This window comes from Cydia pomonella, chromosome 14 (genome assembly GCF_033807575.1).
Source record: "Cydia pomonella isolate Wapato2018A chromosome 14, ilCydPomo1, whole genome shotgun sequence".
Lineage (NCBI taxonomy): Eukaryota > Metazoa > Arthropoda > Insecta > Lepidoptera > Tortricidae > Cydia > Cydia pomonella.
The window spans coordinates 3,818,431-3,835,582 of NC_084716.1; the positions used below are offsets into that span (position 1 = coordinate 3,818,431).

General features: G+C 38.0%; 1 protein-coding gene across 1 annotated transcript in view; it reads left to right on the forward strand.

The window, feature by feature from the left end:
- Window positions 1-16,766, forward strand: part of LOC133524730 (peptidyl-prolyl cis-trans isomerase D) — a 31,912-nt gene extending 15,146 nt beyond the window's left edge. Inside the window, exons 5-8 of the mRNA XM_061860874.1 lie at window positions 5,948-6,064; window positions 6,655-6,823; window positions 8,916-9,019; window positions 11,963-16,766. Coding sequence (XP_061716858.1) covers window positions 5,948-6,064; window positions 6,655-6,823; window positions 8,916-9,019; window positions 11,963-12,217 — 645 coding nt within the window. The 3' untranslated portion in view covers window positions 12,218-16,766. The remainder of the gene's footprint in view (window positions 1-5,947; window positions 6,065-6,654; window positions 6,824-8,915; window positions 9,020-11,962) is intronic.
- Window positions 16,767-17,152: the final 386 nt, after the last annotated feature.

Here is a 17,152-nt window from a genome sequence, read left to right on the forward strand (position 1 = left end):
TTGCTGTAGTAGCCTGATACTCATTATATCATTTGTGTTAAATCTTGTTATGTCTCATTACGGTTATATTTATAAGGATTATACTTGTTGTTTTGTCTTTATAAGTTTAAAAAGTATTACTATTTTTAAGGATAACCTGCCATTGTCTCAGTCTCAGATATATATGTGTATGCTAACTTTGATGACTTCTGTTACATGCAATAGTGCAATTAAACTAAAACTAAATCTCATATTAATCCAGAAGCAGTGCTACTCTTATAATGTTACTCTTTCTGCCACTATTTACGGTCATATATTCTATACTTTCTATACTCGAAGCCACTATACTCAGTTCTCACCGATACCAAACCAAAGTAATAAATTGGAACCTCAAGTGCCTAGTTTTGAATCTGGATACCTAAACAAATTGTGTTATAATTCTCACCTCTGCAAATGCTTATGCATATTAATACTATACACTTTTACATAATGTCAGTACTTGATGTAGCTGACGATCTTGATTCGGTTTTAAATATTACTTGTCATGACCTGGACTGCCCCGAGGCCTGCACGGGTATACTTAAGCCCGCGAACTTTAAAATAATAACTTTTAACATTCGCAGCATAAATAAGAACCTAGATCCATTTCTAATATCCTTACACAGATTTCAGGCAACTTTTGACGTTATAATTTTGACTGAGTGTAGGTTACAACCGCTAACATTAATAGAACCTATTCCGGGCTATACCTCTTACTGTTCTAAGCGCAATATTAACCAAAATGGCGGGGTTGTAGCATATATAAAGAGCTCTTGGAACGCTTCCGTATGCGAACCTCCCTTCAATGAGGCTTGCTGCCTGCAAATTGATATACCTAATTATTTAACTGTTTTGGGCTTATACAGGTCACCTTCCTTTAAGAATACCGCTAACTTCTTGGTCGCTCTGGATGACTTAATAAGCGATTCTAATAGTACAAAGCAATTTATTATTGCTGGCGATATTAATATCGATATACTTTCAGATGATGTGCATAATGCAAATATTTCAGAATATTTATGTCTCATGAATGAACACGGTTTAGCGTCAGCCATAACTAAACCCACCAGAGAACGCGCTTGCTTAGACCATATCTTTGTCAGATCCAAATTTAAAGTAGTGGGCATGGTGTGCGACACAGACATTACAGATCACAAGATGGTCGCTGTTGGAATCACCTCAACGAAACCCCGGCCGTCAGTCCTAAATAGGCGCCGATCACTTACCGACTTTGATGGTGTTGCGGCTGAACTATCTGTAGTCAATTGGGCTCCGGTTTTAGAAGCTGACGATACGAATCTGGCCCTTGAATTATTTATGACAACCTTCAAATCTGTAGTTGAAAATAACACGCGGGAAGTTATTCTTAGTAGAAAAAAGTTTACGTTAAAACCATGGATGTCGCCAGGGCTGCTTCGATGTGCTCGGCATCGAGACAGATTACACCTAAAGGCCAGGCAAAATCCAAATGACGAATTTTCAAAAGTAACTTACAACCGGTACAAAAATTACTTTAACAACCTTCTAAGAAAGCTAAAACACGAATATGAACAAAGCCTTCTCTTGACCCACAACAAGGACCCCAAGAGGTTATGGAGTACGATAAGAAATATATGCAACATTCCAAAGAAACCGACTCAACACCCGGACCTAGTTGACCCTAGTGACCCCAAGCAGTCTTTGGATAAGTGCAACCACGTCTTCTCGTCGGCAGGAAAAAAGCTTGCAGATAAAATCTTTGCTCAAACTGGGGAATCTGAGGGGACTTTGGCTGCCAAAGTCAACATAGGAGAAAGTCCTTCCGAATCCTTCTTCATGCATCCGACAAATGCCAGCGAAATCAAGAATATCATTTCGCAGCTCAAAACAAATAGTGCACCGGGCCTAGATGGTATGGGCAGCGACCTGATAAAGTCTGTTGGTCACTTAATATTGCAACCATTAACGCATATCTATAACCTAAGTTTAGGTTCAGGTCAATTCCCAGAGCAGTGGAAGATAGCATCTATCACCCCTGTATATAAGGACGGAGCTAAGAACGAACCTAGCAACTATAGACCTATATCCCTACTTAGTGTTCTTTCGAAGATGCTGGAGAAACTAGTCAATATCAGACTCGTAAAATTCCTTGAAAGGAGCGGAGTGCTTTCGGAGAGACAATTTGGCTTTAGGGCACACAGGTCCACTGAAGATGCAATCTCACTCTTGGTCAATTTAATATCTTCAAACCTGGATAATAACATAAATTGTATCGGCGTTTTCTTGGACCTGGCCAAGGCTTTTGACACTGTGTCTAGACCAATACTTCTTAAAAAGCTTGAGAAAATGGGGATTCGGGGCGTGTCCCTGGCCTGGTTCGATAGTTATTTATCAGAAAGAAGTCAACTGGTTAAAGTGGATTGCAACAGCAGCGGTCTGGATAAAGTCGATTTCGGGGTCCCGCAGGGGAGCGTGCTTGGGCCTACACTATTCTTAATCTACATTAACGATATTCATAAAATTTCCCTCCCCCAAGCTGAAATAATCTGCTATGCCGATGACACAGTGATTCTTTTTAAAGGCGATACTTGGGAGAGTGCTTTTGCTGCAGCAGAAAAGGGTATGAGTGACGCCGCTTGTTGGTTTCGAGATAACCTACTGACCTTAAATAGTAAAAAGACTAAATTCTTGTGTTTTCATAAATCTGCCGCTTCCAGTCCCACTAATTCTACAAATCTAATCAAAATTCATAATTGCAACAATGTCAGTAACTTAGCATGTTCTTGTGAAGTCATATGTCGTTCCAACTCTATCAAATATCTTGGCTTAGTTATAGACGAAAACTTAAATTTCAAATCCCATATCAACTGTCTCTCCAATAGGATTAGGAAAACGATGTATATATTTAAGAAACTTCGACATTCCGCGAACATGAGCCTTTTAAAAAACACATATATCTCTCTATGTCAGTCTCTAATTACATACGCCATTGGAGTTTGGGGCAGTGCTGCAAAGACGTCAATCTTAATGGCTGAAAGAGCCCAACGTTCGGTCTTAAAGGTAATGCTCAAAAAGCCCTTCAGATATCCGACAAACAGCCTCTACCAGGAAGCTAAAGTACTGACAGTCCGCCAGCTTTACATACATAAAGTCTGTCTCTCGATTCATAAACGCGCTGCTAAATCCGAATATTATTCGAAATTACTATCTAAACGCGTATTCAAGTTGCCTGTTCCGAGGGTTAACACTGCTTTTGGGAGACGTTTTGGCGACTTCCTCTGCTCTTCGATTTACAACATGGCCGTAAAGTTTCAGAGTGAATTAATTAATTGCACTGTGCATGTAGCCAAAAGGTTACTCTTCAACTGGTTGTTGTCACTTGATTATAGCGAAACTGAGACATTACTCCTAAGAATTGTTTAACATTAACTTTATTAATTATATAAAATGAACTTGACTACAAGATTAGTATAGAACCGAAGCTATAAAGAATGAAGCATTAGATAATTAGTTAAAAACTGAAAACTGCATGTATCAACTTAGGTATAAACCTGAATGTCATATTTATTATATAAAAATAAATTTTAGTTTTTCGTTGACTTGCATGACATTTATATGTACTTCTGGTCTCCCGCGATACAGGCCTAGCCTAGTGCGGGGACTCCTGGAAACTCTGTTGTCAATCTAGTTATGCACCAACTCTTAAAAACAACCGCTGTATACTTTTTCTGTGTCCTTTATTGTGCAATAAACATATTTTTATCTTTTTTTTTTTTATAACATCCAAAGTACAATAGCTGAAAAATTATCCAAATACACCGACTTAAAGGAAGAAATAACCCGGATATGGAAGCTAAACAACGTTACCATAGTACCCATTGTTTTGTCTACCACAGGTGTCATCCCGCCTCAATTACACACCTCCTTAAAATCCCTGTCATTACCTCCATCGTCTTACATTGTTATGCAGAAAGCTGTAATTCTGAATACTTGCCGAATCACCCGAAAATTTTTACAGAATGATATAGCCACACAGACCTAGACCAGACACTACATTTTTTTTTTTTTTTTTTTTTTTTTTTTTTTTATATGAAATGCACTTGGCCTTGGCCCGTGTACTTCATTACGCCAGTACTCTGTGTACTGAGATATTTAAAGAACCCGTAATAATAATAATAATAATAAGGGGGAAGGTTGTAAATTCAACAAATTTACAACTATCTGAGGCAATGTCTTTCAGATCTATCTCTGAATCAGAAACCTACAAATACCTTGGTATGTCACAGTCGTTGGGTATTGAGGACGAGGGTATTAGACAGTCGGTGAAGGAGCGCTTTTTTAGTCGGCTCACAAAAGTCCTTAACAGTCTTTTGTCAGGAGGCAACAAAGTGCGCTCCTTCAACGCCTGGGTAATGCCCTTACTCACATACTCCTTTGGCATACTAAGGTGGACTCAGACCGAACTGGACGCCCTGGACCGGAGGGTCCGACTACTGCTCACCACACACCGTATGCTGCACCCACGCTCGTCAATTATGAGATTGTACATCCCACGGAAGTGTGGAGGTCGAGGCTTCCTAAACGCCAAAGATCTCCACAACCGCGAGGTGTGCAATCTCAGGAATTATTTCCTTAACAACGAGTGTGGGATGCATCGTGATGTGGTGGCAGTAGACAGGAACCTCACGCCGCTCTCCTTGGCAAACGAGAACTGGCGCAAACCTGTGGTACTAAGTACTGCGGATCGCAGGGCGGCATGGGAGAGTAAGGTGCTACACGGGCGGTTCTACAAGGCCCTAACGGGATCCGACGTGGACCTGCTCGCGTCGGTGAACTGGTTACGATTCGGGGACCTCTTCGGAGAAACCGAGGGTTTTGCCTGTGCAATTGCGGACGAAGTTATGATGACGAACAACTATCGGAAATATATCCTGAAGGACGGTACGGTCGACATTTGTCGGGCATGCCGCCGTCCCGGTGAGTCACTCAGGCATATCATTTCCGGTTGTTCTCATCTTGCTAACGGCGAGTACTTGCACAGACATAATCTCGTAGCCAGGATTATTCACCAGCAACTTGCTCTTCTATACGGCCTTGTGGACCGCGAAGTACCGTACTACAAGTACTCACCTGCGCCAGTTCTCGAAAATGGTCGTGCCACGCTCTATTGGGATCGATCTATTATCACTGACAGGACTATTGTAGCCAATAAGCCTGACATCGTGATAATAGATCGATCGCAACGCCGGGCCGTGCTCGTCGACATCACCATCCCCCATGACGAGAATCTCGTGAAAGCCGAGAAGGACAAATCCAGTAAGTACCTAGACTTGGCTCACGAGATAACCGCCATGTGGGATGTTGATTCGACGATCATTGTCCCGATAGTCGTTTCAGCGAACGGTCTCATAGCGAAGAGTCTCGAACAACACCTTGAGAGACTCTCGCTAGGTGGTTGGATCAAGGGTCAGATGCAGAAGGCGGTGATCTTGAGCACGGCGCGGATAGTGCGGCGGTTCCTCTCTCTGCGGCCCTGACCACCGGCAGCTTGGGCCTTGCCCCGCTGCTGGCGGCACCCTAGGTTAGGTTTTTTTTTAATGTGTTTATATTTTTTGTATTGTTTTGTAAGTGTTTTTATATTTTACTTTTATATCCATATTATAAAAAATCCTAATCTAAGACATTAAATGAATAAAGAGAATAATAATAATAATTTATTTAATATTTATAATCTTTGCTCATACTAAACACTAAATAATACCTAAACAGGCTCGAAGGCTAGTTGACATGCTCGTATGGGCCTTAACAGATAAAAATAAAATTAGAATACCGGTTTCTTTGAGAAAGTTACTTAATTTAAGCTCAGGAATGCACCCTTGACATTAACGGACTAAAAAAAACACCGTGGATATGATATCTACGTTCTCAATTTAAGCGTTTTTCATTTCAGGAGTGTATCATAGAAGACTGCGGTGAGGTGACAGGCGATTGGCGGGATTGGATCTCGGACGAGGAGGACAAAATTACAGACTATCCTGAGGACCATCCGCACTTGGAAGAACTATCGGTAAACCATTATTTTCATCACACTTGCTCGAAAAAAATCTTATTTCTTGCTGGTATACTGAAGGACAAAGGCCTATATTGTTCCCACGTGAGTTATAGATTGTGAAAACGCTATAACTCCCTAGGGAGTTATAGATTTTTTATCATGTCATTAATTCATACAAACCAAGTAGCGTAAATGAGTTTTACTTTAAAAATACTGCCGTTAATAATTCAATATGTTTGTTTATGTTTAAAAATATTTAAATATTTTAACATAATTTTCAATCGTGCTTGAATGCCGAAATAGTGCCTTTCGATGCCTACCCCGTCAGCAAATGACAAAATGGCGGACGAATGTTTGATATGTCACCGTATTTTAGAATAATTTCGCTTAAAATTTTTTCGCAAGTGTGATGAAAAACATTGTGTGTAACTCCGGGGGTAAGAATATAGCAAACTCGGGTCTTTAATTCTCTCAAGCCTGTGGCTGTCGGGAATTAACCCTCTTGCTTCCAGAATTTCAATTACCCCCCTCGTTGCACAATGTAAAAAAATTTCTCCGTAATTTTTACCATTGGGTATCGCTTAATCTAAACCATTTCTTTACAGATAGAAACATTATTAAACTACGTAAGCACTATAAAAACCTTTGGTAATTCGTACTTCGCCGAGGGGAGATATAAACGAGCTGTACGAAAGTACGACAAAAGTTTACGATATATCGCGCATCTTATGGAGCTGTTCCAGCGGGCACCACACCCTGAACCCCTCGTGCCGTGTGAGTACACCTCCATATGTTTCCATACATTACAACCTGCATGATGCGTTATGATTATATCAGGGATCTGAACCGGTTTTTTGCAAAAACATCGAAATAATCATATATTTCGGTTTATTTTATACTCTAAATGTAGGACTCAGTTGTGTTTTCAGATAACGACTTCGTATTATTAGATTGCCTAATTAGAAATGAAGTAATTAACAAAGAACGAAAAAATAACGTTTTCGTTCCCATACAAAAAATACCGGTTTCCGATCCCTGTGTTATATTGCGCATCTTATGGACCTTTCAACGGGCACTACATCCCGATGGCTCGTACAATGTGAGTACACCTTCATATGTTTCCATATATTGCAACCTGGTTGATGCATTATAATTATGTTACATTGCCCATCTTATAGAGCTTTGAACGGGCACCACACCCCGAACCGCCAGTACTATGTGAGTATACCTTCATATGTTTCCATACATTGCAACCTACCAGCGCTATAATGAGAAAATAGCTGTTTGAGCGTGCACCTCACCTCGAACCTCTTGTACCATGTAAGTACACCTCCATATGTATTTATACATTACAGCCTTCACGCCATTTTATAATAAAAATGTACCCTACACCGTACATTTTATGATGCTATTTCAACTAGCACTACACCCCGAACTTCTGGTACAATGTGAGTACATCTCCATATGTTAATAATTTAAAAAAAAACAAATATTTCTAACTAAATGTATGGGCCCCCCCGCTCCCCTTGGCCATCGGCCATATGAACTGCCAAATGTTTAAATTTAAAAACTGAAATGCATATTTTTCCTACTTAACTGTTATTTTCTCTAGAAAAATCTTATTCGTTGTACGTAATAAATGTTTCTAAACATTATAGAACAGTTTTTCAAAATGTGTCATTATGCCTATTATGAAATTTCCAATAAAATAAAATGTAGCTTTATAGACCTCGCCGACCTCGGGATAGGAACAAATTTTATGACTAAAAGCGTCCTGGGAGATAAATCGTAAAGTGTTTAAGAGAAATGTTTAATGAAGACTTGTGAACGTCAGCTCCCGCTCCATTGGTGAATTGAGGAAAGGCAGCTACTCAAATAAGTAAATAATAAACAATTTTACAGTACATATGGTGCTACCTTCCCGCACGCGTGCGGGAATGAGCACTTTCCGTGCATATGTCGAAACTTTAAAGAACCTTATGTACTGTAAAATATTGTACGACACACGTGCGAATATGTAATTCGCAACTCGTGTCGTTTTTAATTTATCACCACTCGTTGCGAATTTCCTATTTTCTGCACTTGTATCGTAAATAACTATAGTCATCGCATCCCGATTGAAAATTTGTCAGATGACAGCTGGTATAAATAAAAAAATCTGTACCTACAATAATACGCCTTAACCCTTTTCCGGGCCGCACCAATCTACAAGGTTTTCCCAAAAAATTCAGATATATTCCAATAAATTCAGCTTTGATGATACATTTGAAGACAAGTCACATTTTCCGATAGTGCAATCTAATTTGAACCTTAAACCGGATGGCTAAGGTTGAAATTCTATTTATTTATTTAAACCTTTGGGAAACAAACAGGCAAAAACAACACATAGTTAAACAGATTACACATTCATAAGCCAAACAGTTTCCACTAATGAGTAATAACAATTATGTTGCTCAGAAATTAACATTAATATTAAAACATGCAAAACTCAAATAACACTAACTGTTGAAAACAATATTAACAATTGGCAAGTATGCTGAAATATAGTAACTAATCAATATTATTATTAGCTGTACATTTTATTGCAGAAACAAACTGCTGTAATGATAAATGGAATATATCAATATCAGAAAATTTTTCATTATAAGTTCTACACGCTCTAGCTAAGAACTTATTTCTCGCATATGTAGTACGACCAAAGTTAATTGCAAATAGGCTTGTGGAGCGAGTTCGCCGATCAGGACATCGAATTGAAATTTTATATTTTGATTCTATTGGCGCGTATGTGGTCGATAAATCGTACTATGCCTGGATAAGGGTTAATACATTGCAACAAATAACAAAATGCGATATGGTTGTGTTCCAGCGTTCAACAAGGCAGTGATGTACACCCAGCAGTGCAACCTCAACCTGGCCGCGTGCCACGTCCAGCTGGAGAACTACCAGGCCTGCCTCAAGTGCTGTACTGAGGTAGAACAGATTCCTAATATCAAAGACAATTTGAAATAGGGGTGGATTGTCAAAGTAAACTTTGTAGCCACAGCAATTTTTTTTTTATACTACGTCAGTGGCAAACAAGCATACGGCCCGCCTGATGGTAAGCAGTCTCCGTAGCCTATGTACGCCTGCAACTCCAGAGGAGTTACATGCGCGTTGCCGACCCTAAACCCGCCCCCCCCCCCCCCCTCGTTGAGCTCTGGCAACCTTACTTACCGGCAGGAACACAACACTATGCGTAGGGTCTAGTGTTATTTGGCTGCGGTTTTCTGTAAGGTGGAGGTACTTCCCCGGTTGGGCAATTCACTGCCATCTTTCGACACATGATCGAAACTTTTAGAACGCCATTTGACTTTGATCCTTATTCTTTAATGATAAGAATAAGAATAAGAATAAGAAACCATTTATTGCCACACAAAATACAATGTTTCACTTAAAAATAATAATAATAGGCATGCGCGGCAAAAGGAACGGACTCAGCGTACGCTGCGTCAGCCATTTTATTACAAATTGATTGCGCAGCGCTGATTTTCAGTCCGCCCCCTTCCCTTGACACATGATATGTGTCAAATTTGTTAAATATCAAAAAGGCGCCATGTAATCGATCAAAGGCTAAAGGTATTGCGAAATCGTTTCGAGCGACGACGCCATAACCTTTAGGTTGTGCCCAGTAAGATGGCGCCGCTTTTTAATATTATTTACGCAACTACCGCACCTGCACATACAGTTTCGTGAGAATCGGTGGAGAAATGCGACCTGCAGAGGAGTGGAACATTTGGACATACGAAAGTATTTTTGCCTAAGCTGAAACGAAGACCTTCACTAACGCTCGGTCAATAAATGTGAAAGTTAGGTAATCAATGATGTTTGGAAGTTTGGATCTTTGTTCCTCTTAAGCACAAAGACGACGGATATCGTTGAGTTTTGGCACATAGATAATTCAAACGTAATAAAAAGTCAAAAGCATTTATTTGTCCAACATAGGTATATACTCGTACAAGGTGCCTGTGAGCATTGAGAGACATTTTAACTAAGCATTCCTGTTAATATTTAGAAACTAAAATGTCATATAAAATTTTCTGGATTAGGCCTAGTTTCAGAGATAATTAAATGTTTTTCGAAATCATTCTTTCGCTATAAGTCGGTACAAAACACATTTTTGACTGCGGTATTGCCACTTTGAGGTCTAGTCTGGGCATACCTATTGATTGACATCGAAAAATTAAAAAAAAGTATTCGAGAGGCTACCCCCAAATAAAAAAAAACTTTTTAGTTAATTTTAGGTTATGTGTTTATCAATAAAAATTACGTTTTATGTACAGGAGTGTTCAAAAAAAGGAAAAAAAAAACAACAAAAAAATTTTTTTTGTCGAATTTCACAACGTCATAACATTTTTTGCTTCTGTTGCCATCAGAAATGCACCGTTAAAATCTCTCGCAATGCTCACGGGCACCTGCATAGATAAATATAAGTTCCAAGTACATCATTATCGTATATATCAATACAATAGTATGTTTAAATATACCTTATGACTATGAGTATGCCAAATGTATATATATTTAGCATACATCGGCAGTTGTAGGCGTATCATACTAGCGATAGAACATCAGAACCTTCAATAGTAGATGACCAGGACTTTCAATAAAATACGTAAATATGTTCAACTCACAGTCTTTACTGGGCAATACTGATTACAAATCATAGCACACGTTACTTTTTATCTTAAGCAAGCCAGTGACTTAGACCCAAGAACCGCCACCGACGTCATCTTCTCTTTCGTCTACAGAATCATTGACAGCATAACTTCAATTGTTCTCGATTTCAATTGTTTTAACAGCGCACTCTATGACGCCTTGGCGGAACGTAACAACCTAGCTTGCTCTATTTGTCAAATATGGCGTGATGAATATCCTCTAAAAGGCGATAGATGGTATAATTAATAATAATAAAATAATAAATATTATAGGACATTATTACACAAATTGACTAAGTCCCACAGTAAGCTCAATAAGGCTTGTATTGAGGGTACTTGGACAACGATATATATAATATATAAATATTTATAAATACTTAAATATATAGAAAACACCCATGACTCAGGAACAAATATCCATGCTCATCACACGAATAAATGCCCTTACCAGGATTTGAACCCGGGACCATCAGCTTCGTAGGCAGGGTCACTACCCACTAGGCCAAACCGGTCAATTCTGTCGTTCTCCGACATATATACATTTTCTAAATAACGCTGTTTTGGAAGGCAACGATTTTCTAAGACATTACACGTATTAGGTACAGATGTAGTGAATAATCCCTTCCCATCGTATGTTGTCGAAAATGTATTAGTCTTGCTACTTCAGTCATCGGCTCATTGCATTAGTAATTGAAACGTCATATTTTAAGTCCTCCAAATTACTTTCATTTGAAATTTGTTATTAAGAGGCTGTCAACACCCAATGTCTTTGAAATTGATGTTACTTAAACAGTTTTTTTTAACTATTTGTTTTAGTCAAGTAAGAAAAATATATGTTCATATTAATTATATTTCAAAGACCGTGGTCGTACTCGATACATGATTGAACGAAATCGGCTCGATAGAAAATAATTGCAAAGATTGGTCTTAAAATCACAATTAAACGGTTCTATGTCTTTATCGTTTTGACTTATGGGTCTGCAATTAAAATCACAATTACAAAACATTTATATCTAAACCTTGGTCGAGTTAAATATTACACTAATAATCCACTTTTTTTTATTTAAATATTTTTCTTATTATTCCCTTGCCCAGGCCCAGTAACATGCGACAGTGCTATCTCATTTACTCCGATACAAATAGACAGTGTGCGCGCTTTAGGTATTGACAGCCTCTTAAGTTATTAAGTCGTCTAGTATTAAAGTTGAAAGTATTCGAGCAGGTCCTGTCGTTGGACCCGCGCAACGAGAAGGCGCTGTACCGGCGCGGGCGCGCGCACTTCGCGCTGCACAGCTACTCGGCCGCGCTGCGCGACCTGCGCGCCGCCGACCAGGTCTGCCCCAACAACAGGGCGGTGCTGCGACTGCTAGAACAAGTCCGGATATCCAATAAAAGGTACAACGACGTACAAAAAGAGCGCTTGTCAAAGTTTTTTCGTGACCAAAAGACGAAAAGCGTCCCAGTCGGACATAACTGAGCTAAGACTGAAAGTACTGATTTATACTTTTAAATGATGTGCAAATTAGACCCTACGAGGACGTGGAAATCGAAAGGGTTCCCAGTAGTTACCACCGAGTTGTTACCGGTGGTAAATACTGGGAAAAAAATCCCATCTTTTTACCACTGGTAACTACTGGGGAAAAAATTCCCAGTAGTTACCACCGACTCGGTTTGGTACTGTTTTTATTAGTATTGAACTAACAACATTTTGGTGGTAGCTACTGGGAAAAAAATCCCACCTGGTAAACAGTGGTAACTAACGGGAAAAAAAAATACCAACTCAGTTTGGTGGTAACTACTGGGAATTTTTCCCAATAGTTACCAGTGGTAAAAGGTGGAAAAAAAATCCCAGTTGTTACCTTTGGTTACAACTTGGTGGTAACTAGTGGGAATAGCCTAATCAAAATGGCCAAAGATGAAAATCCTTTGGAGTTTACTAATTTGCTCCTTAAAATGAGTATTTTTTATTTTGCTGTAAAAAAAATTCATCATACTTTGGTTAAATTTGGCGTATAGATAACGTTTTCCCTATTCTGTATATTAGGCGTAATTTCACTGTATGACCTAAAAATCGCCCTATGGTTTGCAATAGAACGTTACATTTTTGTCCCAAATGTGTTTATTCCGCCCAGAATAAGGAGCTTTTCAAACCAACCAAATTTTAACCAAACAAAATAATCGCACCAAAATAAAATTCGGCCTATGTATTGCAAACTTATCTCATAGCAGTTTTTGACCGAACAGATTAAAATTAAGTATTTGTCGTATGACATCGAATTTTATGATATTACTTATAATGTATAGCCACGGGGGTTTATTTGTAGCAAGATACCAATAGTTAGGTATAAGAAATCATGAAGAGATAGCCTTAATAATTCAATCAGAACTTTAATTGCTGGTGGTTCAAGTTTTGTTTTGCCCTATTGAATTCTTGCGATGATGAGAAATCAAAAAATCTAAGGTCGATGTGGTAAAGACCGTAAAAGCTTGGGAAGACCGTCACCAGGGAAGAAATCTCGTTGTTGTATAATTACTTCGCTCAGAGTCTGAAAGGAAGAATTAAAAAAAAAATTCTACATTTTCCTAATCAGATCACGATACTGAATATGCCCTTAAATCAGGGGTCCCCAACCTTTTACCCTATACAGCTCGCCCAACGTTGTACTAAAATACTACGCCCCCCTAATGGAGAGAACATAACTCTAGTTCGTTTTTTAGCATTATAAAAAAGGTAAACAATCTTTATAAGTCTTTTAATTAGAAATTATTGCAAAACTTAAAAGAAAAATGAGATTATATTACTTATGAAAGCAAAATAATGTAAATAATCATTCATAATTGTTACATATTTATCGTGACTTTTTCAAAAGCGTTTTTTAATAAAAAGATACGTCAAGATCACTCACTTTCTTTCTAATTGTAAAAAAACGAACTATAATTGAGGCTTGTAAAGTTTTATGAGTATGGGGATAATTCTGGAGCCGCTCGGTGCGCCCCCCTTTGGAATCACACCACGCCCCCCAAGTGGGGCGCGCCTCGCTGGTTGGGAAACCCTGCCTTAAACCGATCCCCACTATTTTTGTTACACCTTGTATGTACATTAGAAAAACGCAAGAGTTAGAAGTCAGTAATGAGCTTATAGACGGTTTTGCCTGATAGACGGTCTTGACCACATTGACGATAAGGTTTTTCAGATAAGGCTCAACTTAAAAAGAAAGTTATATTGTTAATTTAGTGTACAGTTAAGTTAAATTTTAGTTAGATTAAACAAATATGACAATATTTGTTTAACTACAAATTTAAATAATAATAAAATAGTACGAAATAGATTGTAACCAATAGCTTCGATTATTTTTAAGATTCATCAGAAAGGAAAAGTGACATATACGGTCGAGGAAATAGATTCTTTAGCAGTTTACGGTTCACTGTACATTGGACAGCTCTTAGCATAAGTATGTACAACCAAATTTACTTGAACCGCAAGTTGCTGAAGAATCAATTTCCTCGACCGTAGAATATAAATGATATTGTTTATCCTTTTGAGACCTAACATTCCAAATTTATGAAAGAATAACTTTTAGACCTAGTTTTAACCTCTTATTTTCATTGTACGAAAAGAAAGCTAAAGATACTAAATGTAAATAAAAATTAAACAAACAATCGAATCTAAAACTGTATACCTAACTCATACAGCCCGATTTAACCCTTTGAATGGCGCGTCGTCGTGAACCTTGTCCAGGGTTCGAAAGGATAATTATCAATGATAGTTATCTTGATAATTATCGTGATTTTTATGTCTGATAATTATCGATTTGACAATAACTTACAATTTATAAAATGCAGTATGTTTAAAATGTTGATTATTTTATATACAGGGTGTTTCCTGTAACAGGAGCAATAAATTAAAATATAGTCCCCTTAAGTAATCAGTTATTAAGTCCAAGTGGTTTTAATTAATTAAAATGAAAAAAAAAATACTGTTATTTTCTTACACAATTAATCGAACCAGCAATGTACAGCCGCCACGCTGGGCAACCATTAATTCACTATCATGTTTAGTCGGAATACTTCGGTAAACGTGACAGAAACGTACACATATGTCAACAAAAAGGATGCTAGAGTTCTTCAAAGATTACGCTAAGTGTTATTTACGCATAAATACTCGATAGATAACTGATAAAAATGCGACTAAACAAATAGACACAACAGACTTTTACGTACCTGTTTAGAAAATAACATTAAAAACGTTAACTACCTAAAATAATTATAAACAAGAATAGAATTAACATGTTTATTCAGTCCAAACAATACACGGCTTACTTTTTTTACTGATGTGTAGGTACTTATGTTCTATTAGTAATTATTGTACCAGCAGTTTGAAGGCATGTTTCATGATATACGCCAATCAGCTGTTTTGAAGCCAGGAGTAGGGTTCTTGAAGGCGAATATGTTTTGTCGATAATAGAGAATTACAGCACACTTTGGGCACGTGCTGTACAGGCCGCCGCTCTGGTTATTGCATATTATCTGCACATTATTTACAATGGCGGCTCTTAGGCAAGTGATGGATGGTTATCGTAAACAAAGTACTTAAACCTCGGCTTAGGTTTCCTTTTTGGCTTTATTGTAATTAAGTAACGTCACACAATAACGTAAACACAATTCACACCATTTGTAATCTTTTTGTAATACTTATTGGAAAAAAAACTTTTGACTCGACAACTTGACATTGTCAATGTAATCTTAACACGCAAATTTTTGAGTCTTGTCACGTGAGCGTTGTGAAAACGGACTTCGGTTATGATCGTAGGAAAGTACCGGAAACCACGATTACTTCCGAACTTTATTTACCAATCATTTGTGAAGTTGCTATGGTTACTTTATAATAATAGCCTGTAGCCATAGAAACGTTACAAAAAGACAGACCGGATGTGGACCGGATAGTCAAGTAGGTACTACTTATTATAACCATAGTTGCTATGTTACGGTTACTAGACTTGCAATTGATTAAACGAATATATCCGAGTAAGTTCGAATCGTATGTTACGACTAAATAAAAAAATAACCCATCCCAATCAAAAAGTTTGCATTCGGGATTTCGTGGTTTGTCGTACCACAAGCCTATATCTTCGATCATATTTTTTTTAATGAAAAACCCAATGGCGAAAACCTCCAACGAAACTGAAAAGTAAAGGGTGGCCGTTTTCGTAATACAACAATAATACTCCTATTCCTTGAAAATAAGGACTAATTTATAGTTGGGCTAGGAATTTACTCACTTAAAGCATAGTCTGAATAAATCATACTGTCTCTATCTTATGCTAGTACTATCACCCCGAAAAAAGGGATGAGTGCATATGTGCATATGCATATGCATAATATTATTTCTTCTACTGTTACTGACAAAACTGGATTGCCAGACTATAGTTTTGTCAAGAAGATCAAATCAACCAGAAATGGCACCTGTCAAAAGAAGTTCGAGTATTTTAACGATTTTTATTTGGTACAAATGAAATTATTAACACATTTAGATTTTATGCACGTATAATAAAAAAAATAAAGAAAACAATATTGTTGTACAAAAAACTAATATTGCACATACTTTTCTCAGAATCCACAATTACTAGCTGCTTAATTGAAAATGTTCTCAATATGCTGACCACGTGCTCGTATGCATGCGTTGTACCTTAACAATGTATTTCGATGTACTACATTTAGATCACGTTGCCGTATGGTGTTAAATGCCTGAGTAATTCGATCTTTTAGCATTTCTACATTATCTACTTCGGCAGAATATACGTCGTTTTTGATAGCTCCCCATAAAAAGAAGTCCAAACATGTCAAATCGGGCGATCTCGGTGGCCATCGCTTAGGGCCGAATCGTCCGATCCATCGATTTCCGAATATTTCGGTCAACTTTTCACGGACTGCCACAACGGAATGAGCAGGGGCTCCGTCGAGTTGGAACCATGTCACATTTTTTACATTTTCGGGCAGATTGTTGTAATACTGTAATAAAGTGACATTTATCAATTGTAAAAAACGGACTGTATTCAAAGTACCATCAATAAATACCGGACCAATTATTGTATTTCCGTGAATAGCTGCCCAGACATTAACAGAGAACCGATATTGGTGAGCTGTCTGTCTCATTAGACGGGGGTTTTCCGTACTCCAATAATGGGTATTTTTTGGATTCCATAGTCCATTGTTAGTGAACGTTGATTCGTCCGTCCAAATAACATTTTGTGCGAATGTTATATCGCGTCTGTTCCCATGGCACTGAGCCATAAACCACTCACAATAAACTTGCCGCACTAGGTAGTCTCGCTGCAACAAAGCCTGTACTTTTAAAAATTTGTATGGATGCTTCTTATTCTTTTTTAGTACTTTGTACACAATACTGTTGTTG